This window comes from Lithobates pipiens, unplaced genomic scaffold (assembly GCF_037356315.1).
Source record: "Lithobates pipiens isolate NorthernLeopardFrog02 unplaced genomic scaffold, aLitPip1_a1.2 Scaffold_8, whole genome shotgun sequence".
Classification (NCBI taxonomy): domain Eukaryota; kingdom Metazoa; phylum Chordata; class Amphibia; order Anura; family Ranidae; genus Lithobates; species Lithobates pipiens.
In genome coordinates this window covers 5,870,526-5,893,865 of record NW_027507903.1, presented here as the reverse complement: position 1 = coordinate 5,893,865, position 23,340 = coordinate 5,870,526, and the positions used below count along the sequence as shown (strand labels likewise).

At 48.2% G+C, this 23,340-nt stretch overlaps 2 protein-coding genes across 2 annotated transcripts in view; one reads left to right on the top strand and one right to left on the bottom strand.

The window, feature by feature from the left end:
• CLN6 (CLN6 transmembrane ER protein) overlaps positions 1 to 10,507 on the bottom strand; it is a 51,535-nt gene extending 41,028 nt beyond the window's left edge. The window contains exons 1-2 of the mRNA XM_077472853.1: positions 10,317 to 10,507; positions 2,647 to 2,761 (exon numbers count right to left, since the gene is read on the bottom strand). Of these exons, the coding sequence (XP_077328979.1) occupies positions 2,647 to 2,761; positions 10,317 to 10,366 (165 nt within the window). The 5' untranslated portion in view covers positions 10,367 to 10,507. The remainder of the gene's footprint in view (positions 1 to 2,646; positions 2,762 to 10,316) is intronic.
• A 154-nt stretch (positions 10,508 to 10,661) lies between these two features.
• FEM1B (fem-1 homolog B) lies at positions 10,662 to 18,019 on the top strand. The gene is made up of 2 exons (XM_077473090.1): positions 10,662 to 10,990; positions 13,613 to 18,019. The coding sequence occupies exons 1-2, from the start codon at positions 10,737 to 10,739 to the stop codon at positions 15,246 to 15,248; spliced, it is 1,890 nt and encodes a 629-aa protein (XP_077329216.1). The 5' UTR covers positions 10,662 to 10,736; the 3' UTR covers positions 15,249 to 18,019.
• Positions 18,020 to 23,340: the final 5,321 nt, after the last annotated feature.

The following is a 23,340-nucleotide window of genomic DNA, read 5'->3' as shown; positions in this document are numbered from 1 at the left end:
AATAAAAAAAAATTATAATATATATATATATATATATATATATAAATGTTTGGGGGTTCCAAGTATTTTTTTTTTTATTGATAGTAAAAGACTTTAACTTGAAATCAACAAATGTCAGAAAAAAAAAGGTTTAGTCTTTAAGTAGTTAAACTTTCCTCATTTACACACAGAAATCTATTCCATTGACAAATTGTTACAATGTTTATACTCACTGATAAAGAATGTTGTGGTTCTTGGCAGACTGCCCCTTTTTTCTCTTCCTTTCTTTTTGAGGGGTGTGGCTTCAGAAGAGCAGAGAGAATTCTTTGCATAGAAAGAATTGTGAAACACTTTAGTCAAGATCACAAGTAAAAAAAAAAAAAAAAATTGTGACAACAATTCTTGACTATTAATCGTGCAGCTCTACCACAAAGCAAGAACTGCCATTTGTCATTTTATTTAAATCTACAACTGTAGTCTTGCCTAACTTTGGATCTGTCTTTTTTCTTTTTTTTTTTTAAGTTACAAAAGATTTTTCATTGTGTTCAATTCAGGTTTTCCAATAAAAATGTATTTGAAATGAGGCACTTCCCAAATGACCACCACATTTTTAGAGGGGGTGAATACTTGCCAGGGCATATACCTACTTTACTGCTATAGGGCGGCCGTTCTGTGCAGAATCATGTGTATACATGTCATTCTGCACTTCCGCCTAAAGGAGGCGCCCGCGGGCCACTTCTGCTGTGATTAAAGTGATTGTAAGGGTTCTTTGTTATTTAAAAAAAAAAAAAAAAACGCATCATACTTACCTCCACTGTGCAGCTCGTTTTTCACAGAGTGGCCCCGAACATCCTCTTCTGGGGTCCCCCGGCAGCTCCTCCCCACATCAGATAACCCCCTAGGGCAGTGATGGCGAACCTCGGCTCCCCAGATGTTTTGGAACTACATTTCCCATGATGCTCAACTACACTGCAGAGCGCATGAGCATCATGGGAAATGTAGTTCTAAAACATCTGGGGTGCCAAGGTTCGCCATCACTGCCCTAGGGGAAGCGCTCTCCTGAGGGGGTTACCTTGCGGGAGCGCTCCCGAGTCTAGCATTCAGCAACCGTAGCCACCGAATGTATTACTTGGCCCACACTGGATTTGATTGACGGCAACGGAAGGCAGTGGCTGCGCTGCTATCAATCTATCCAATCAAGAGCCGAGAACCCCAGGCAGAGAGACAGCGTGTCCCCGCTGGGTCAAGTTCCAGGGCTCAGGTAAGTAAAATGGAGGGGGGATGGGGGGCCGGTGACTGCCAGGTGTTTTCTCACCTTAATAAATAGGATGGGTGAAAAAAAAAAAAAACACGAAGGTTTACAACCCCTTTAAAGCAGAAGCTGATCTGCAGTTGCCAGGCACTGGATGCCCGCTGGCACCCCTTCCGATCACCAGGCAGAGACACAGAACTGAGCTCTGCTTATGTAAACAAAGCACAGCCCTGTCCGGTCCCACGGGGGGTGTGTTATCGATTTTGTGTTCCCGCAAAGCAGGGTAAAAAAAAAATCCATCACTTCCCTTAGTAAAATCAGCACAAAGTTTACACCCAAAAACACTGGCTAGGCACACATTTAACCCTTTGATAGCCCCTGATGTTTAACCCCCTTCCCAGCCAGTGTCATTAGTACAGTGACAGTGCATATTGTTAGCGCTGATCACCGTATTAGTGTCACTGGTTCTCACAAAGTGTCAGATTGTCCGCCGCAATATCGCAGTCCCACTATAAGTCGCTGATAGCCGCCATTACGCGTGTTAAAAAAATAAAAAATAAATGTAATACAACTTCCAGTGTATATTCCCTATTTTGTAGACGCTATAACTTTTGCGCAAACCAATCAATATACACTTATGGGGATTTTTTTTTTTTTAAACCAAAAAAATATGTAGCAGAATAGAGATTGGCCTAAATTGATAAAGAAATTAGATTTTAATTTTTTTTTTTGCTTACGATCGCTATTTCTATAGATATATATATATATATATATGATAGAGATAGATAGATATTATAAAAAAAAAAAAAAGGGGGGGGTGGAAGAGGTGATCAAATACCACTAAAAGAAAGCTATTTGTGGGGAAAAAGATGACCGCTTTTATTTGGGTACAGCGTTGCAATTGTCAGTTAGAGGAGCACAGTACCGAACAGCAAAAAAATGGCCTGGTCATGAAGGGGGGGGGGGGTAAATCTTTCAGAGGTCAACTGGTAATTTGAACAAGCTGAAGTCAGAAGCTGATTGGTTACCATGGACAGCTGCACCACATTCTGGGTACTCCAGTTTAAATCCTTGTTCACACCAGGGCAACGTGTCATGGGATATATCTCTCTATCATATATGATCAAATACCACCAAAAGAAAGCTATTTGTGTGTGTGGGGGGGGGGGGGGGGTGACATCACTTTTATTTGGGTACAATGTCGCAGGACCGCGCAATTGTCAGTTAAAGCGACGCAGCGCCGTATCGCAAAAAATGGTCCAGACATGAAGGGGGTAAATCCTTCCGGGGCCGAAGTGGTTAATTTTACAACACGAGGCTTAAATATTTTTATTTTTATTTTTTTTTGGGGGGGGGGGGGGGCTCTAATAAAGAAAAAGTGTTCTGAATAATAACAAACAATCGATGTAACTCACCATTACGATCGGCCGTCCGAAATCCAGGAGCCAGTTCTGCAATGTGAAGTAGAACCAGAGGTCCAGGTGGAAGCGGGAGTTTCTTGAGCCATCGTCTTGCTGCACGGCGCCGAATCTAACAAAACCGATAAACGATCGATCACAAGCAGAGAAATGGAAAAGTAAAGCAACGGTGTGTCACAGGAACCAAATCCAGCTGTGCCTAGAGCTCCGCCCCTCCCCCCACGGCTTGGTTATGATGAATCCAGGTTCCAGGAGAAAAAAATTCACCAAACTGATGATGGCCACACACGCACACGCACGCATGCACACGCTGCAAATTTAAGCCCATTTCAAACATTTGCATCAAAAGAATACAAAGAGCGATTGCAACCTACAGCCAAAACCATTTCCCAGATGGACAAAGGATTTGAAGCAGGGGTCTCAAACCGGCGGCCCTCCAGCTGTTGCGGAACTACAAGTCTCCTGAGGCATTGCAAGGCTGACAGTTATAGGAAGGACTCCCACAGGCAGAGGCATGATGGGACTTGTAGTTCTGCAACAGCTGGAGGGCCGCCGGTTTGAGACCCGAGAATGTGAAATAAACGACTCAACCTCTAGGAAGGTGAAGCATCGAGGTGAGGGAAGCAGATGGCTCTCTGCAGAAGCACCGAGGGTCACACACTTTACGTGCCAAAGGGCTGCATGTTGGGTTCCAGGTGACACTGAATGATGGGACATAGAAGGAGTAATTATCCCCAACAGGATATAGAGGTGGCTATAATAACCTGACAATACAGTTCAGCAAGGAATAAGAAAAAAAAAAAAACGACAGAATGAGGCTGATGTGCAGATGGTGTGTCCTCCTCCTCCGGATCACTGCAGATAATCTCCCCCCAGCCCACGAGGAATTACAGATGTGCCAATGACCTCTCATAAGCTCTGACCCCCCCCCCCTCCAATCACTGTGATAAGTGTTATAAAGGAATAAACTTGTGCGCTACTACGTGAAATTTTTTATGTTTTAAAAAAACTAGAAAAGTCTACAATTTCTGGGGAAATTGTGTGACGTGTTCTTGCCTCCACCTACTGGAGTGGGCGGAGTAACTGGGGGGAGTGGCTTGAGTAACTGTTGTGTGATTGGAGTGGCTGGAGTAACTGTGAAAAGTGTTCAAAAGCTTATTATAAAAAAGTATAAATAGTAGTAAAAAAATTGAAGAAGTTTTTTTCATTATTTTTTTTTTTCATTGAGTGGTCATAAATTATTTGGCTGGTCATGGGGTGGACATAATGTTTTGGCTGGTCATGGGGTGGACATAATGTTTTGGCTGGTCATGGGGTGGACATAATGTTTTGGCTGGTCATGGGGTGGACATAATGTTTTGGCTGGTCATGGGGTGGACATAATGTTTTGGCTGGTCATGGGGTGGACATAATGTTTTGGCTGATCATGGGGTGGACATAATGTTTTGGCTGATCATGGGGTGGACATAATGTTTTGGCTGATCATGGGGTGGACATAATGTTTTGGCTGATCATGGGGTGGACATAATGTTTTGGCTGATCATGGGGTGGACATAATGTTTTGGCTGGTCATGGGGTGGACATAATGTTTTGGCTGGTCATGGGGTGGTCATAATGTTTTGGCTGATCATGGGGTGGTCATAATGTTTTGGCTGATCATGTGGTGGTCATAATGTTTTGGCTGATCATGTGGTGGTCATAATGTTTTGGCTGATCATGTGGTGGTCATAATGTTTTGGCTGACCATGTGGTGGACATAATGTTTTGGCTGATCATGGGGTGGTCATAATGTTTTGGCTGATCATGTGGTGGTCATAAATTATTTGGCTGGTCATGGGGTGGACATAATGTTTTGGCTGGTCATGGGGTGGACATAATGTTTTGGCTGGTCATGGGGTGGACATAATGTTTTGGCTGGTCATGGGGTGGACATAATGTTTTGGCTGGTCATGGGGTGGACATAATGTTTTGGCTGGTCATGGGGTGGACATAATGTTATACAGTCAGGTCCATAAATATTGGGACATCGACACAATTCTAAACTTTTCGGCTCTATACACCACCACAATGGATTTGAAATGATGCGTTGCGTCACTGTTCACGTGACTTCCATCCCATTGTCTTCGCTTGGGACCTGGATGTCTTTACAGATCCATTAGCAGGATTCTTTATCTGACTGACTATCTGATGAGCCTTGTTTGACCTTTTGGGTCATTTTTTGGGAGGTGAGCGGCCAATTCATAAATACAGTCAGACCCATAAATATTGGGACAGCGACAGAATTTGAATCTTTTCGGCTCTATACACCACCACAATGGATTTGAAATGAGACGCACAAGATGTGCTTTAACTGCAGACTTTCAGCTTCAATTTGAGGACATTTGCATCCAAATCAGGTGATCGGTGTAGGAATTGCAACAGTTTGTATCTGTGCCTCCCACTTTTTTAAAGGGGCCCAAAAGTAACGGGACAACTGGCTGCTCAGCTTTTCATGGCCAGGTATGTGTTATTCCCTCATTATCCCATTTACAAGGAGCAGATAAAAAGGTCCAGAGTTAATTTCAAGTGTGCCATTTGCACTTGGAATCCATTGCTGTCAACTTTTTGCTGTTGCTGAGCTCACCGGGTTGTGTTCTTTCTTTTTAAAGGATGTTCCAAACAGTTCATTTGGCCACACCTAATGTTTTTGCTATCTCTCTGATGGATTTGTTTTTGTTTTTTTTTCAGCCTAATGATGGCTTGTTTCACTGATAGTGACAACTCTTTGGATCTCATATTGAGATATGAGATCCAAAGAGTTGTCACTATCAGTGAAGCAAGCCATTATTAGGCTGAAAAACAAAACAAAAAAAAACCATCAGAGAGATAGCAAAAACATTAGGTGTGGCCAAATCAACTATCTCTCTGATGGTTTTTTTTGTTTTGTTTTTTTCAGCCTAATAATGGCTTGCTTCACTGATAGTGACAACTCTTTGGATCTCATATCTCAAAATGAGATCCAAAGAGTTGTCACTATCAGTGAAACAAGCCATCAGGCTGAAAAAACGAAAACAAATCCATCGGAGAGTTGGTCTTGGTCTCGTCTGTCCATAGGATGTTGTTCCAGAACTGTGAAGGCTTTTTTAGATGTTGTTTGGCAAACTCTTATCTGGCCTTCCTGTTTCTGAGGCTCACCAATGGTTTACATCTTGTGATGAACCCTCTGTATTCACTCTGGTGAAGTCTTCTCTTGATGGTTGACTTTGACACACATACACCTACCTCCCGGAGAGTGTTCTTGATCTGTTCCAAACAGTTGATCTGGCCACACCTAATGTTTTTGCCATCTCTCTGATGGATTTGTTTTTGTTTTTTTCAGCCTGATGGCTTGTTTCACTGATAGTGACAACTCTTTGGATCTCATATCTCAATATGAGATCCAAAGAGTTGTCACTATCAGTGAAGCAAGCCATCATTAGGCTGAAAAAACCCCCAAAAAAACCCATCAGAGAGATAGTTGATTTGGCCACACCTAATGTTTTTGCTATCTCTCTGATGGTTTTTTTGGGGGTTTTTTTTCAGCCTAATGATGGCTTGCTTCACTGATAGTGACAACTCTTTGGATCTCATATCTCAAAATGAGATCCAAAGAGTTGTCACTATCAGTGAAACAAGCCATCAGGCTGAAAAAAACAAAAACAAATCCATCAGAAAGATAGCAAAAACATTAGGTGTGGCCAAATCAACTGTTTGGAACATCCTTAAAAAGAAAGAACACAACCGGTGAGCTCAGCAACACCAAAAGACCCGGAAGACCACGGGAAAACAACTGTGGCGGGTGACCGAAGAATTCTTTCCCTGGTGAAGAAAACGCCCTTCACAACAGTTGGCCAGATCAAGAACACTCTCCGGGAGGTAGGTGTATGTGTGTCAAAGTCAACCATCAAGAGAAGACTTCACCAGAGTGAATACAGAGGGTTCACCACAAGATGTAAACCATTGGTGAGCCTCAGAAACAGGAAGGCCAGATAAGAGTTTGCCAAACAACATCTAAAAAAGCCTTTCCAGTTCTGGAACAACATCCTATGGACAGACGAGACCAAGGTCAACTTGTACCGGAGTGATGGGAAGAGAAGAGTATGGAGAAGGAAAGGAACTGTTCATGGTCCAAAGCATACCACCTCATCAGTGAAGCATGGTGGTGGTAGTGTCATGGCGTGGGCATGTATGGCTGCCAATGGAACTGGTTCTCTTGTATTTATTGATGATGTGACTGCTGACAAAAGCAGCAGGATGAATTCTGAAGTGTTCCGGGGGAATATTATCCGCTCATACTCAGCAAAATGCTTCAGAACTCATTGGACGGAGCTTCACAGTGCAGATGGACAATGACCCGAAGCATACTGCGAAAGCGAACCAAAGAGTTTATTTTAAAGGGAAAGAAGTGGAATGTTACGCAATGGCCAAGTCAATCACCTGACCTGAACCCGATTGAGCATGCATTTCACTTGCTGAAGACAAAACTGAAGGGAAAATGCCCCAAGAACAAGCAGGAACTGAAGACAGTTGCCGTAGAGGCCTGGCAGAGCATCACCAGGGATGAAACCCAACCTCTGGTGATGTCTATGCATTCCAGACTTCAGGCTGTAATTGACTGCAAAGGATTTGCAACCAAGTATTAAAAATTGAAAGTTTGATGGACGATTGTTAATCTGTCCCATTATTTTTGGTCCGTTAAAAAGTGGGAGGCACATATACAAACTGTTGTAGTTCCTACGCCGTTCACCCGATTCGGATGTAAATACCCTCAAATTAAAGCACATCTTGTTCTTTTCATTTCAAATCCATTGTGGTTGTGTATAGAGCCAAAAAGATTAGAATTGTGTCGACGTCCCAATATTTATGGACCCGACTGCATTTATGAATTGGCCGCTCACCTCCAAAAATGACCCAAAAAAGGTCAAACAAGGCTCATCAGATAGTCAGATAAGGTCCCGATCGAGTCCTCGGGACCCGTGACCGTCTCACGGGACGGCTAAACAGGGACATGCCGTCCCGTGGCGACGCCCCATTTTCGGACGTTTTTCTCTTTCGGCAAATTGCCGAAAAGGGCATTTTCGGCCAATATGTTTCGGCGGATGAAATTTCGGCGCATCACTACTTTTTACATCACTGTGATAATACACTGCAAATCCCAGCACTGGGAGATGAGGTGAGGGGGAGGAGAGCAAACTGTCCACATAACACAGCTCCTCCTCCCATCTCACCTTCCCTACAGGACAGTGTGTGCCAGCCACGCCCAGGCTGAGATAACTCCGCCCCCCAAACCGACTCTTCCCATGAGTGGGGTAACTCCAGACCGACTCCTCCCATGAGGTAACGCCACCCCCCAAACCGGATCTTCCCATAAGTGAGATAACTCCACCCCCAGACCGAATCTTACCATAGGTGAGGTAACTCCACCCCCCAGACCGGATCTTACCATAGGTGAGGTAACTCCACCCCCAGACCGACACCTCCCATGCGTGAGGTAACTCCACCCCCCAGATCGACTCTTCCCATGCGTGAGGTAACTCCACCCCCCAGATCGACTCTTCCCATGCGTGAGGTAACTCCACCCCCCAGATCGACTCTTCCCATGCGTGAGGTAACTCCACCCCCCAGATCGACTCTTCCCATGCGTGAGGTAACTCCACCCCCCAGATCGACTCTTCCCATGCGTGAGGTAACTCCACCCCCCAGATCGACTCTTCCCATGCGCAAGGAAACTCCACCCCCCAGATCGACTCTTCCCATGCGTAAGGAAACTCCACCCCCCAGATCAACTCTTCCCATGCGTGAGGTAACTCCACCCCCCAGATCGACTCTTCCCATGCGTGAGGTAACTCCACCCCCAGATCGACTCTTCCCATGCGTGAGGTAACTCCACCCCCCAGATCGACTCTTCCCATGCGTGAGGTAACTCCACCCCCCAGATCGACTCTTCCCATGCGTGAGGTAACTCCACCCCCCAGATCGACTCTTCCCATGCGTAAGGAAACTCCACCCCCCAGATCGACTCTTCCCATGCGTAAGGAAACTCCACCCCCCAGATCAACTCTTCCCATGCGTGAGGTAACTCCACCCCCCAGATCAACTCTTCCCATGCGTGAGGTAACTCCACCCCCCAGATCAACTCTTACCATGCGTGAAGTAACTCCACCCCCCAGATCGACTCTTCCCATGCGTGAGGTAACTCCACCCCCCAGATCGACTCTTCCCATGCGTAAGGAAACTCCACCCCCCAGATCAACTCTTCCCATGCGTGAGGTAACTCCACCCCCCAGATCAACTCTTCCCATGCGTGAGGTAACTCCACCCCCCCAGATCGACTCTTCCCATGCGTGAAGTAACTCCACCCCCCAGACCGACTCTTCCCATGCGTGAAGTAACTCCACCCCCCAGACCGACTCCTCCCATGAGTGAGGTAACTCCACCCCCTGAACCAGCTCTTCCCATGAGCCCATGAGTGAGATAATTCCACCTCCCAGACTGACTCCTCCCATGAGTGAGATAACTCCACCCCCCAGACCAACTCCTCACACGAGTTAGGTAACTTCACCCCCCCCCAGATCGACTCTTCCCATAAGTGAGGTAACTCCACCCCCAGACCGGATAACTCCACCCCCCTCCCCCGGTGAGGTCCGGTACCTGGCCAGTAAAGCTGCACGATTAATCATTACCGGTGATTTCCCCCCCTATGGTCCGGTAGCTGGCCACTGATCCCCCTCCCCCCGTGGTCCGGTACCTGACCGGCGATCCCCCCCCATGATCCGGTACCTGGCTGGTGATCCCCCTCCCCCCATGGTCCGGTAGCTGGCCGCTGATCCCCCTCCCCCCCGTGGTCCAGTACCTAGCCGGTGATTTCCCCCCCCCCCCCCGGTTCAGTACCTGGCCGGTGATCCCCCCATGGTCCGGTACCTGGCTGGTGATCCCCCCTCCCCCTTATGTTCCGGTACCTGGCCGGTGATCCCCCCTCCACCCCATGGTCCGGTACCTGGCCACTGATCCCCCCTCCCCCCCATGGTCCGGTACCTGGCCGCTGATCCCCCCTCCCCCCATGGTCCGGTACCTGGCCGCTGATCCCCCCTCCCCCATGGTCCGGTACCTGGCCGCTGACCCCCCCCTCCCCTCCATGGTCCGGTACCTGGCCAGTGATCCCCCTCCCCTCCATGGTCCGGTACCCGACAGGTGATTCCTCCCCCCATGGTCCGGTAGCTGGCCGGTGATTCCCCCCCATGGTCCGGTACCTGGCCGGTCATCCCCCCTTCCCCCCATGATCCGGTACCTGGCCGGTGATCCCCCTCCCCTCCACGGTCCGGTACCTGGCCGGTCATCCCCCCCTCCCCTCCGTGGTCCGGTACCTGGCCGGTCATCCCCCCTCCCCTCCGTGGTCCGGTACCTGGCCAGTCATCCCCCCTCCCCCCATGGTCCGGTACCTGGCCAGTGATCCCCCTCCCCCCCATGGTCCGGTACCTGACCGGTGATTCCCCCCCCCCCATGGTCCGGTAGCTGGCCGCTGATCCCCCTCCCCACCGTGGTCCGGTACCTGGCCGGTGATCCCCCTCCCCCTGTGGCCCGGTACCTGGCCGGTGATTCCCCCCCATGGTCCGGTAGCTGGCCGCTGATCCCCCCCCCATGTCCGGTACCTGGCCGGTGATCCCGGGGGAAGGTGTCTCCTCCGCACTGAGCTCTGCATCCCGCTCCGTGTTCTCCGCTTTCCTTCTGTCACTGGAAAGGCAGAGAGAATAGGAGAACCGCCTCAGCCAATCAGAGGAAGACCAAAAAACAGCAGCAACCAATCACAGAAGGGAGTCACGTGACTCCATACAAAGTGGGCGTGTCACGCCGGGAGCGCTAAGTTTTGATCTCGCTGTGCCCCGAAGAAATGAGGACAGGGGGCGGGTCCGCCAATAGTGCCCGCCCAATGTTATGTAAACACACCCTCCCCCTCTTGTCACAACCCGGAACTTTGGCGCCTCGGCCGCTGTTTCCGGGAGAGCAGACAGGAAGTGTAGAACGGACCGGAAGTGGGTCTGTGCGGCCTTCCTGCAGCCGCGGCCCCGGGAATGGCCCTGGAGGGGCTGTCCGCGTACGTGTATAAGGCGGCGGCGGAGGGCCGGGTGCTGACCCTGGCCGCCCTCCTCCTGAACCGGACCGAGTCCGAGATCCGATCCCTCCTCGGCTCCGTCACCCAGCATGGCGGGCAGCGATCCACCCCGCTCATCATCGCCGCCCGCAACGGCCACAGCAAGGTGGTCCGACTACTGCTGGAGCATTACCGGGTGGACACCCAGCAGACCGGCACTGTGCGCTTCGACGGGTGAGAGGGGGACCCGGATATGGGGGTGTACATACTGAGGGGGCACAAGTGACCCGGATATGAGGTTGTACATACTGAGGGGGGTACAAGTGACCCGGATATGGGGGTGTACATACCGAGGGGTACAAGTGACCCGGATATGGGGGTGTACATATGGGGGGGTACAAGTGACCCGGATATGGGGGGTACAAGTGACCTGGATATGGGGATGTACATACTGAGGGGGGTACAAGTGACCCGGATATGGGGGTGTACAGACTGAGGGGGGTACAAGTGACCCGGATATGGGGGTGTACAGACTGAGGGAGGGTACAGGTGACCCTGATATGGGGGTGTACATACTGAGGGGGCACAAGGGACCCGGATATGGGGGTGTGTACACTGAGGGGGCACAAGGGACCCGGATATGGGGGTGTGTACACTGAGGGGGCACAAGGGACCCGGATATGGGGGTGTGTACACTGAGGGGGGCACAAGGGACCCGGATATGGGGGTGTGTACACTGAGGGGGGCACACGTGACCCGGATATGGGGGTGTGTACACTGAGGGGGGCACACGTGACCCGGATATGGGGGTGTGTACACTGAGGGGGCACACGTGACCCGGATATGGGGGTGTGTACACTGAGGGGGGCACACGTGACCCGGATATGGGGGTGTGTACACTGAGGGGGGCACACGTGACCCGGATATGGGGGTGTGTACACTGAGGGGGGCACACGTGACCCGGATATGGGGGTGTGTACACTGAGGGGGGCACACGTGACCCGGATATGGGGGTGTGTACACTGAGGGGGGCACACGTGGAGATGGCCAGAGACTGCGGACATGATGCAGGAGATGGCCAGAGACTGCGGACAATGTCCCCATAACGTCCCCCAAACGACAATGTATGCCATTTCATGAATTATGGTTTATGCATATTGTTTAGATATGTCTGACAAGTACCTGATGATGATGATGATTGTGGTGATTGTGCGCTGGTTTCCCACTGCAGCCTGTGAGGAGGACAAGCGCGGGACGCTGGCTCAGGTGACCCGCAGCAGCCTATGTTACAGTGAGCCGAGGAGGACTCTGGAGACCAGGAGTCGGGGACGCTCTCTCCACATGTCTCCTCTCCTGTAGCAGCCAGCTAAACGCATGGCAATGCGGCTAGGGATGAGGGCGCAGCGAACGCCCACGGCTCTGTTTGGCTCAGCGTGGAGATGTCACCCCAAAAGCGATTTTTGGTCGCAGCATCGATGCCGAATCGTGATGCATTGATGCTGCAATTAAATTCAGCACCCCTAGAGTGTATATATGTACTGAGGGGGTACAAGTGACCCAGATATGGGGGTGGGTGTACATACTGGGGGGGGCATAAGTGACCTAATATGGGGGGTGTACATACTGTGTGGGTAAGTGTGACCCAGATATGGGGGGTGTACATACTGGGGGGGGGCATAAGTGACCTAATATGGGGGGTGTACATACTGTGTGGGTAAGTGTGACCCAGATATGGGGGGTGTACATACTGGGGGGGGCATAAGTGACCTAATATGGGGGTGTACATACTGTGTGGGTATGTGTGACACAGATATGGGGGGTGTACATACTGGGGGGGCATAAGTGACCTAATATGGGGGTGTACATACTGTGTGGGTACGTGTGACACAGATATGGGGGGTGTACATACTGGGGGGGCATAAGTGACCTGATATGGGGGTGTACATACTGTGTGGGTACGTGTGACAGATATGGGGGGTGTACATACTATGTGGGCACATGTGACCTATATATGGGGGTGTACCTACTGGAGGGGGGGTTCAAGTTACAAAGTGTTGTAGGTTGTGTCCCCCCGAGCCGGCAAGTGGAGGTGCTGGCGAGGGACCTGGACCATTAGAGAGGGGGGTCCACTTTAAGACCAACACCAAGTCAGTGTACAGAGATAGACACCGTGTAGGCTGCCTGTCTCTGTACACAATGGGGTTTATTGAGTTCTCCACTCCCCCTTATTTGAGTTCTCCCCTCCCCCCTTATTTGAGCTCTTCCGCTCCCCCCCCCCCCCTCCCCATTTGAGATCTTCCCCCTCCCCCTCATTTCTACAGCGACTGCACTTCAAAGTGCACTTGTAGTGCAAAGTGGATTTGCCTTTACTAAATCAACCCCAATGTCACAGTGCTGGCACGTTTGCCCCTCCCCCCACCTGTCATTGGTTGTCAGGGATGCTTCCCGCTTTACTGCTGGAAGACTTCTAGCACCCAATGACAGTCAGCGGGCGGGGCCTGATAGGGACACTGAGGGAGTTCTCAATCAGGCCTTCATTCTCCTTGCAGTTGAAGGTGGATTCTCTAGCCAATAACAGGCTGTGGATCTGCCTACTCTCAATCACAAGGGGGCGCTAGTGAGTCTAATTCCAATTCCCATTCCCATCAGGCACCACCCACTTGGATAGAAAACTCCACTGCCGCTGCACTCGTGAACATCACTGGATTGGATGCGCTTAAGTAAGGGGGAGGTGTTTGGGGGTGCTGCAATGAATTTTGGCTGAAATCTTTCATCTTTCTCACAGTATTCTTCCTTTGCATTTTGTTTGTTTTTATCCTTCCGCTACTTATACATTTGTTCTTTTATCCTCCACAGTTACGTCATCGATGGAGCGACGGCCCTCTGGTGTGCGGCGGGGGCAGGACACTACGAAGTTGTGAAGCTGTTAGTCGGCCATGGAGCCAACGTCAACCATACGACGGTAACCAACTCCACCCCGCTGAGGGCCGCCTGTTTTGACGGAAGACTAGACATTGTCCGTTTCCTGGTGGAAAACCATGCAAACATTAGCATTGCCAACAAATACGACAACACGTGCCTAATGATCGCTGCTTACAAGGGCCACACGGACGTAGTCCGCTACCTTCTGGAGCAGAACGCCGACCCCAACGCCAGGGCTCATTGCGGGGCCACAGCTTTGCACTTTGCCGCCGAGGCTGGACACTTGGACATTGTGCGGGAGCTGGTGAAGTGTAAGGCGGCCATGGTGGTCAACGGACACGGGATGACGCCTTTAAAGGTGGCGGCGGAAAGCTGCAAGGCCGAAGTGGTGGAGCTGCTGCTTGCCCATTCTGATTGCGATCTCCGAAGCCGAGTTGAGGCCCTGGAGCTGCTGGGGGCCTCCTTTGCCAACGACAGAGAGAACTATAATATCACTAAGACTTATCAGTACCTGTACCTGGCCATGCTGGAACGTTTCCGAGATCCCGACAACATCCTCCACAAGCAAGTCCTTCCTCCCATTCCGGCCTACGGCATGAGAACTGAATGTCGGACCCCGCGGGAGTTGGATGGCATACGCCATGACGCCGACGCGTTGCACATGGAAGGGCTTATTGTACGCGAGCGAATACTCGGCTCTGATAACATCGATGTATCTCACCCGATCATCTACCGCGGTGCAGTGTATGCCGATAACATGGAATTCGAGCAGTGTATCAAGCTCTGGCTGCACGCGCTGCAGTTGCGTCAGAAAGGAAACCGCAACACGCATAAGGACTTGCTGAGGTTCGCTCAGGTCTTCTCCCAGATGATCCACCTAAACGAGGCGGTGAAGGCGCACGACGTGGAGAGCGTGTTGAGGTGCAGCGTCCTGGAGATCGAGCGCGGTATAACGCGGATCCAGAACCCGCAAGAGCCCGACGCTCACTCCGCACTGGAAAACCACGAATGCAACCTTTGCACTTTCCTCTACCTCGTCTGCATCTCCACCAAGACTCAGCGGGGCGAAGAGGAGCAGTCCCGCATCAACAAGCAGATCTACCGGCTGGCGCACCTCGACCCCCGCACCCGGGAAGGAAACAGCCTCCTCCACCTAGCCGTGGACTGCAGCACGCCCGTGGACGATTTTCACACCAACGACGTCTGCAGCTTCCCCAGCGCCGCCGTGGCCAAGCTGCTCATAGACTGCGGCGCCAACGTCAACGCCACGGATAACGCGGGGAACACCCCGCTGCATCTGATTGTACAGTACAACCGTCCCATCAGCGACTTTCTAACGCTGCATTCGATCATTATCGGCTTGGCGGAGGCCGGTGCTCACACAGACATGACCAATAAGGAGAAGAAGACCCCCTTGGACAGGAGCACTACGGGCGTGGCCGAGATCCTACTAAAGACGCAGATGAAGCTCAGCCTAAAGTGCCTGGCCGCTCGAGCCGTGCGATTGCACAAAATTAAATACCGGAATCAGATTCCCAGAACACTCGAAGAGTTTGTGGAGTTTCATTAGTGGAGGAGGTCCACGTTTATGTGCATGTCATTCTCTCCCAGGGATGGATGTAGTCCATTACTAAAATGTCAGCAGCAGAGCAATGGGGACCAACCCAACATGAAGTCCCCTCTTCCTCCAATGTACTGTCTTCCTGTGCTGTACGCAGGACTCTAATGCAGATTCATATGGAACAACCTACGCTACAGCAGGAAGCTGCTGTATGTGAAATAAGGTGCTGAATTAGGAGTGCGGTAATCCTGTGGGGGACAGGAGATCCCGTGGTGGGGGGGGGGGGGGGGTTACAATCCAACTGTCAATTATAATTATTTTTTTTTTTTTTAATGAAGCGTTTGCAATTTTTAAGTTGATTTTCTTTTGCATAATTTGATACTATTATTAGATTATACATGTTTTCAGCTTGAAGAAATCAGAATTCTTTTATGGTGGTGCGGGGTGGAGGGTTCCAGCTGTTGCGAAACTACGAGTCCCATGAGGCATTGCAAGGCTGGTGTTCCGTCTGATTAGGCGAATGGTAACGGAAGTGACGTTCCGTCACCGCCATCTTGCTACATCCCACAGTCCTCACACAAATGTTATCGGAGATTCCGAGCGTCAAGAACGCGGTGACGTACAACACTTACAACGAGCCGAGGAAAAAATGAAGTTCAATAGCCAGTGCAGCTCTTCTGCTTGGTTCCGAGCATGCGTGGACTTTTGTGCGTCGGAATTGTGTACACACGATCGGCAATTCCGACAAGTTTTGTTGGGAAAATTTGAGAACCTGCTCGCAAACATTTGTTGGCGGAAATTCCAACAATAAATGTTCTATGGAGCATACACCCCCTGTCGGACTTTACGACAACAAGCTCACCTCCAACATTTGTTGTCAGAAAATCCTATCTTGTGTACAGGGCATTACGATACACAGAGAAGGGGGCAAGCGGACATCTTGTTACACCCACCATAGTCTTGCATTCCACAGTTATTTTTAACAGGAAACGGAGCTTATGTGGTGAAATACAGGATTTGGAAATCCATCGGACTGTTTACATGTTGAATTATAAAAGCAGAGGTGTTCTGTCACATTAGTAAACCTGTGAAGTCAGCAGGTCTGCCGCTGCTTTTAAAATTCAACATCTAAACTGTCCGTTTGATTTCCCCTTATAAGCTCAGTTTTCTGTAAAGAAAACAAAAAAAAACTGAAATTCAAAACTCCAGTGGGTGTAACAAGATGTCCGCTTGACCCCTTCTCAGTGTATCGTTACTGTGGAGGAGTGCGGGGTGTAGCAAGATGGCGGCGATGGAATGTCACTTCCGTTACCAAATCTGACGGGAACACTGGCGGTTACAAGCATGACTCCCACAGGCAGAGGCATGATGGGACTTGTAGTTTTGCAACAGCTGTAGGGCCGCCAGTTTGAGACCCCCTGTCCTAAGGGATCTGTTTAGCTGTGTGGGTCCAACAGCAATCCTTTGAATGTCATGGTAAGCAATAAGAGTAGCAAACCATACCTTGGTATACGGCTCCATTCACACCTGAGCGTTTGCAGGCACGCGCAGATTCAGCCTGCGATTTCCCCAAAACGCTGTGCAAAAAAAAAATAGCAAATCACACAACGCTTGTTCAGGTGCCAATTTTTTTTTTTTTTTAAATAGCACCTAAAAAGTGGGTGCGTTTTATTATTTATTTTTCCTCCGTGAGAAGCTTGTCACTCAAAGGAGCGGCAAAATTGCACCCACTTTTAGGTACCATTGAAAATACCATTGAAAATAAAAGCATCGTCGATTATTATTATTATTATTTTTTTTTTTGCACAGCTTTTTAGTATCACGACTCTGCCCACAATCACAAACGCCCAGGTGTGAGCCTAACTAAAAGGCAAAACTTTAGTGTTGGATGGTGGAGTCGAGGTAGATTTGAACCCGTCAGTTTTTTTTATTTTTTTTTGTTTTTTTATTGCTTTGTGTGCCCATTGGGGGGGATTCTCCCCCTCTGTGTCTGGTTTACAAAGAACATTGAGAGTGAAACAAAAACCCAAATCTTGGGTTGCCCCCCAGAAAAGTAATGGGGACACTAAGGTGGTTTCCTTTTTAATTTACAGGGAATTCCTCTCACTTCCTGTTAAGCTATGGGACAGGAAGTGAAGGAAAATCTCCCCAATGGGAGAGATGACAAAAAAAACTGAAAGGGGGTTATAACCCTTCCTTTATCCAAAATGTGGAAGGGTTGCCTTTTTAATTCTATGCTTTTATTATTATTATTATTTTATTTTTTAATTAGAAGTCATAATGTGTGAAAATTGTGGATCTTGAGGACTGGCCTTGGTGCACCAATAGTTCCTCCTCCCACTTCAGATTTGGTTATCTCTAATTATGGGTCCTATTTAAAGTTAGTTTTGGTATGGCAGTTGTTGCATAGTTCTACTGGTTCAAGCTGGAACAATGTATGTGCCATTTCTATGGGATCCCTGTGGGAAGCTGGAAATCACAGCAGTAGTAGTAGGCAGCGCTAGTACAGTGATCACCACTCTCTCTCTTCCGGGTCCCGTGCCGATCGGCTGCTTGGTAATCGCAGGAGGTCATCTGCTTGGTACAGGAGGGCACTTTGCATGCACTCAATGAATGCCAATCGTTTTCTGGTTGGATGAGGTTTGCGATCGTGATGTCACCCCTCTCCACATCGTCCAGTCATGCATTCATGGCAAATTTTTAATTTTGCAGTTGCCCCCAACACGAAGCAAGGGTAAATCTTGTCAATGGGACACAAACTGCAAAAAAAATAAAATAAATTGTAAAGGGGGTTCCCTACTCTTACCCACAACTCTATGCCTGAATGTGTTGTCGCCTTTTTTTCTTTTACACGTTTTCATAATATGGTTGTAGTAGCGCAGAAGGCTACATTTTTATAGAATTTTGGATAGAATAAGGGAGGGTTAGAACACCTGTCAGTGTTTTTGTTTTTCCTACCATCTGTCTCTCATTAAGGAGATTTCCCTTCACTGCCTGTCCCATAACCCAAACAGGAATTGAGGGAATCCTTCCAACATGAACTAGTGTCCTTGTTAGAAAATTTCCCCCCCTATTCCTATTTTAATGGTCAGGGAAAATAGAGCGAGAGAATCTCTGCAATGGGGACACTAGAAACCTGACACGGGTTCTACTCCTTCTCCACGCTATCCAAAACTAAGAAAAAAGTTTGCTTTTTGGTATACTTAAGCCCCATACACACTGTCAGATTTTCTGCTGAGTTTTTCCTTCAGATTTACCAAAACCATGTAGTAGAAGGGCCTGCCGGATTGCATACACATTGGAACTCCTAAGGTTTGACCTCATATTATATGGTTTTGGTAAATCTGAAGGAAAAACTCAGCAGAAAATCTGATAGTGTATGGGGCTTTATCTACATTATTTTTTTTTTTTTCTTTAAGCACCCCTTTGATTGGTAATGGCATTGATTTGAGGTGAAATTCCATTCATACCCCAACTAAGCCTAAATCTACCCCCCCATTCTAAGACTCTTCTGTCTACTCTGTAAAAAAAGTCTTAGCCCTTGTACACACGGTCGGACATTCCGATGGACAATGTCTGATAGGACCGTGTTGTCGGATAATCCGGCAGTGTGTGGCCTCCATCGGACTGTTTCCGTTGGAGTATCTGACGAACCAAGTTTTCCAGCTGGGCTATAAAATTTTCCGACAACATGATCCGATCGGACTTTGTCCGATCATGTGTAGAGAATTCCGATCGGACAAAGTGCCACGCATGCTCAGATCAAATTCCTAGACCAAAGCTATTGGCTACTAGCCTGAACGTAGTCCCGTCCTAACGAAGTAACGTCATCACGTTAAGTACGATCGGATTTTCTGACAACTTTGTCCGACTGTGTGTATGCAACAATTTTTTGGACAAAATCCGACGGATTTGGTTGTCGGAATGTCCGACCGTGTGTACAAGGGTTTATAGTTGCCTATTCTGAAGATACTCTGGTCACATGATTGGGTCCCAACGCCGGATTCAGTGTAGATGAGAGAGCAGTGACAGCAGTTGCAGTGTCTGCGCGATGACATCATCCATAGGCTTGCTATGAGGTGGGTGTACCCTGTAAAGGAAAGATGTCTATACTTTCCTATTCTGAGTCCGGTCACATGATCGCATCCCAACGCCGGCTTCAGTGTAAAAGAGAACAGCGACAGCAATTGCAGAGTCTGCGTGATGACGTCGCCCATAGGCTTTATATGGAGGCATCTGTACCTTGTAAAGCAAAGAGGTCTATACTTGCCTGTTTTGACGCCGCTCTGCTCCGGTCACATGATCGGATCCCAGTGACAGCTTCAGTAAAGAGGAGAGAGCAGCAACAACAGTTGCAGAGTCTACGCAATGACATCACCTGTAGGCTTACTATGGGGTGTCCGTTCCCTGTAAAGGAAAGATGTCTATACTTGCCTATTCTGAGGCCACTCCAGTCCGGTCACATGATCCAGTCCCAGCTCTGACAACTGATGCCCCATAGTAAGCCGATGGGTGACGTCATCGTGCAGCATCTCCTCTGCACTAAAGCTGGTCATGTGATCGAATCGGAGCAGCTTTAGAATAGCGTAGGTTTAGGCATCTTTCCTTTTTTTATAGGGTGGACAGAATATTATTAGACTGGATGTGGGAGTAGATTTAAGCTTGAGCTATGACTGGAATTCCACTTTAAGTCAAAAATGTGGCAGCTTAAGTTGTATCCTTAAGGGTCAATAAACTGGATTGACGACATTGTTTAAATAAAAGGGCTATCGCTAGCAGAACTTGTATATGCATACAGGCACACCTTCATCACTTGGAATTTCAGGACTTCTTCCTTGGAGGGATGGGGGAGTTATTTTACTGCGCACACTTCACTTCCTCCTGCGCTGTTCTTAGACGGGCCTGAAGATCTGCGAGTGTCACCTCTATAGATCTCTGCTCACAGCAGCTATCAATGTGCCAAAGAAGAGTCTGAGCAGGACACCTTGGATGTCGGTGACATCAGCAGACGCACACTGAATACTGTGTGCCAATATGAAGTGTGATCCGGTCATCTTCATGCTTGTCTAAGGGCAGTTCTACTGAGCACTTGGATGGATGGTTATGTAACAGGAGAAGGTCATAATCGCTGCACAAAAACAAACCTATTAATATTCAAAATTCTATACACACGTATATCTGATTTGCTGTTAATAGCCCTTTTCATATAAGGTAACATTTTGAGAATATCAACTATGGAACAGTTGGCTGCTAAAATGTTTTCAGGACCATTCTGCACTTTGCTTTGGACCATTCTGCACTTTGCTTTGGACCATTCTGCACTTTGCTTTGGACCATTCTGCACTTTGCTTTGGACCATTCTGCACTTTGCTTTGGACCATTCTGCACTTTGCTTTGGACCATTCTGCACTTTGCTTTGGACCATTCTGCACTTTGCTTTGGACCATTTTGCACTTTGCTTTGGCCCATTTTGCACTTTGCTTTGGACCATTTTGCACTTTGCTTTGGACCATTTTGCACTTTGCTTTGGACCATTCTGCACTTTGCTTTGGACCATTCTGCACTTTGCTTTGGACCATTCTGCACTTTGCTTTGGACCATTCTGCACTTTGCTTTGGACCATTTTGCACTTTGCTTTGGCCCATTTTGCACTTTGCTTTGGCCCATTTTGCACTTTGCTTTGGTCCATTTTGCACTTTGCTTTGGCCCATTTTGCACTTTGCTTTGGCCCATTTTGCACTTTGCTTTGGCCCATTTTGCACTTTGCTTTGGCCCATTTTGCACTTTGCTTTGGACCATTTTGCACTTTGCTTTGGACCATTTTGCACTTTGCTTTGGCCCATTTTGCACTTTGCTTTGGACCATTTCGCACTTTGCTTTGGACCATTCGCAGTTGCTTTGATCTCTAAAGAGCGTTTCACATTAACAGAGCATTTGACCAGCGGTGAGTAGGCGTTTTATCACCTGTTAACCACCTTGATCCCGGCGATTGTGGGCCGCAAACCGCTTGCAGAGCGGCCACATTCTTTTGAACAGGTTGTGTTTGGCAGGGGTACAGTTGCTTTTGCGGCATGTTTACGCTCATCACTATCAGTGATCTTTTGAGAACAAATAACTTTACCTTACAAGCAGCTAGAGAGGTCAGGGGTGGCTTGTTTTAAAGCCCTCCTATTTCTTACCTGACACCGTGGGGGAGATTTATTAAAACTAGAGCCCTCAGAATCTGGTGCAGCTGTGCATGGTAGCCAATTGGCTTCTAACCTCAGCTTGTTCAATTAAAGGGTAACTTAACTTTCACGGGGGGGAAAAAAAGACAAATAAAAAAAATTAATAATGTAGCGTAAGTCATATTGTAATTAAATGTTGTGAACAATTACCTTTCCTTTTTTTCAATCTGTAACTTTTTTGTAAAATGCAATGCAGTATGGCTACCTGGAGGTGTTCTGTACACAAAATGCCCCCCAGAAACATATTTCTTGCTTGTGTGATTGGCTCACTGATTTTCCCAGAAGTCTGCACTAAGATGCAAGTCAGATTTCTGGCATCCCCTGTAGCATAAAATGTCAGTTTTGCTGAGATACTCCCAATAGGAAATCGTGTCTAAAGGGATGCAGACCCAGCAGCTTTCTTCGTTCGTGTCCTGCGGGTGCAGCAGCTGGTTGACAATTATGAAATTACTCCCACATGGACACAGACAAATGCTTAGGGATTTCTTTAGAATAAGGCTGCTTTCACACTAAAAGCGCCGGCCTTTAGTGGTAAAGTGCCGCTAGTTTTAGCGGCGCTTTACTGCTGTTCAACCGGTTCCCGACCAGCGCACGCCGATGTACGTCGGCAGAATGGCACGGGCAGGCATATTGGCATACAGGTACGTCCAATCTTCAATGCCGCCCTGCCATCGCGAGCGTGCCGGTCAGGACCCCCGTGAGTCTGGTCGCGGGTCCCGCGGACTCGATCGCCGTGGGCATACCCGCGATCGTTTAACGGGACGGCTGAATGGAGGACATGCTGTGTAAACAGCATTTCTCCATTCTGCCTAGCAACTAGTGACGCTGATCTCTGCTCCATGTGATTGGAGCAGAGATCAGTGTTCACTAAAGGAAAGCCCAGCCCCCCACAGTTAGTAACACACCCCTAGGAACACTTAACCCCTACACTGCCACCCACTGGTTAACCCCTTCACTGCCAGTGTCATTTACACAGGAATCACTGCATTTATATAGCAGTGATTACTGTAGAAATGACAATGGCCCCAAAAATGTGTCAAAAATGTCCGATGTGTCCGCCACAATGTCGCAGTCACAATAAAAATCGCTGATCGCCGCCATTACTAGTAAAAAAAAATAATAATAAAAAATTAATAAAAATGCCATAAAACTATCCCTATTTTGTAAACGCTATAACTTTTGCGCAAACCAATCAATAATCGCTTATTGCGATTTTTTTTTTTTTTTTTTTTTTTTTTTTTTTATTTATTTTTTTTTACCAAAAATATGTAGAAGAATACGTATCGGCCTAAACTGAGGGAATTTTTTTTTTTAATATATATATATATATTTTTGGGGGATATTTATTATAACAAAAAGTAAAAAATAATGCATTTTTTTTTTCAAAATTGTCTCTCTATTTTTGTTTATAGCGCAAAAAATAAAAACCGCAGGGGTGATCAAATACTACCAAAATAAATCTCTATTTGTGGGGAAAAAAAGGACGTCAATTTTGTTTGGGAGCCACGTCGCACGACCGCGCAATTGTCAGTTAAATCGACGCAGTGCCGAATCGCAAAACGTCCGGTCTGTAAGTGGTTAAGCGGTGCTTTTGTGCCGCTTTTTGGCCACTAGTGGGGCACTTTTAACCCCCCCCCCCCCCCCTCCAAAAAAGTGAAAAACTCCCGTGTTGCTTCGCTACCGTAGCGCTTTTCGGGCTGTTCCGAAGCGCTACCCATTCATTGCAATGGGCAAGGGCGTTTTGGAAAAACTGTATACTGCGCTCTCAAACTGCCCCAAAGATGCTGCTTGCAGACTTTTTCTAACATCCTGCAAGCCCACCGTCCCCAGTGTGAGAGCACTCATTGTAATGAAAGAGGGAGCGCTTTTCACAC

Excerpts from the sequence above, each read along its gene's own strand:
- FEM1B (XM_077473090.1), top strand. The coding sequence starts at position 10,737 with ATGGCCCTGGAGGGGCTGTCCGCGTACGTGTATAAGGCGGCGGCGGAG. Across the intron at positions 10,991-13,612 it reads GGCACTGTGCGCTTCGACGG|TTACGTCATCGATGGAGCGA; the intron begins GTGAGAGGGGGA and ends TATCCTCCACAG.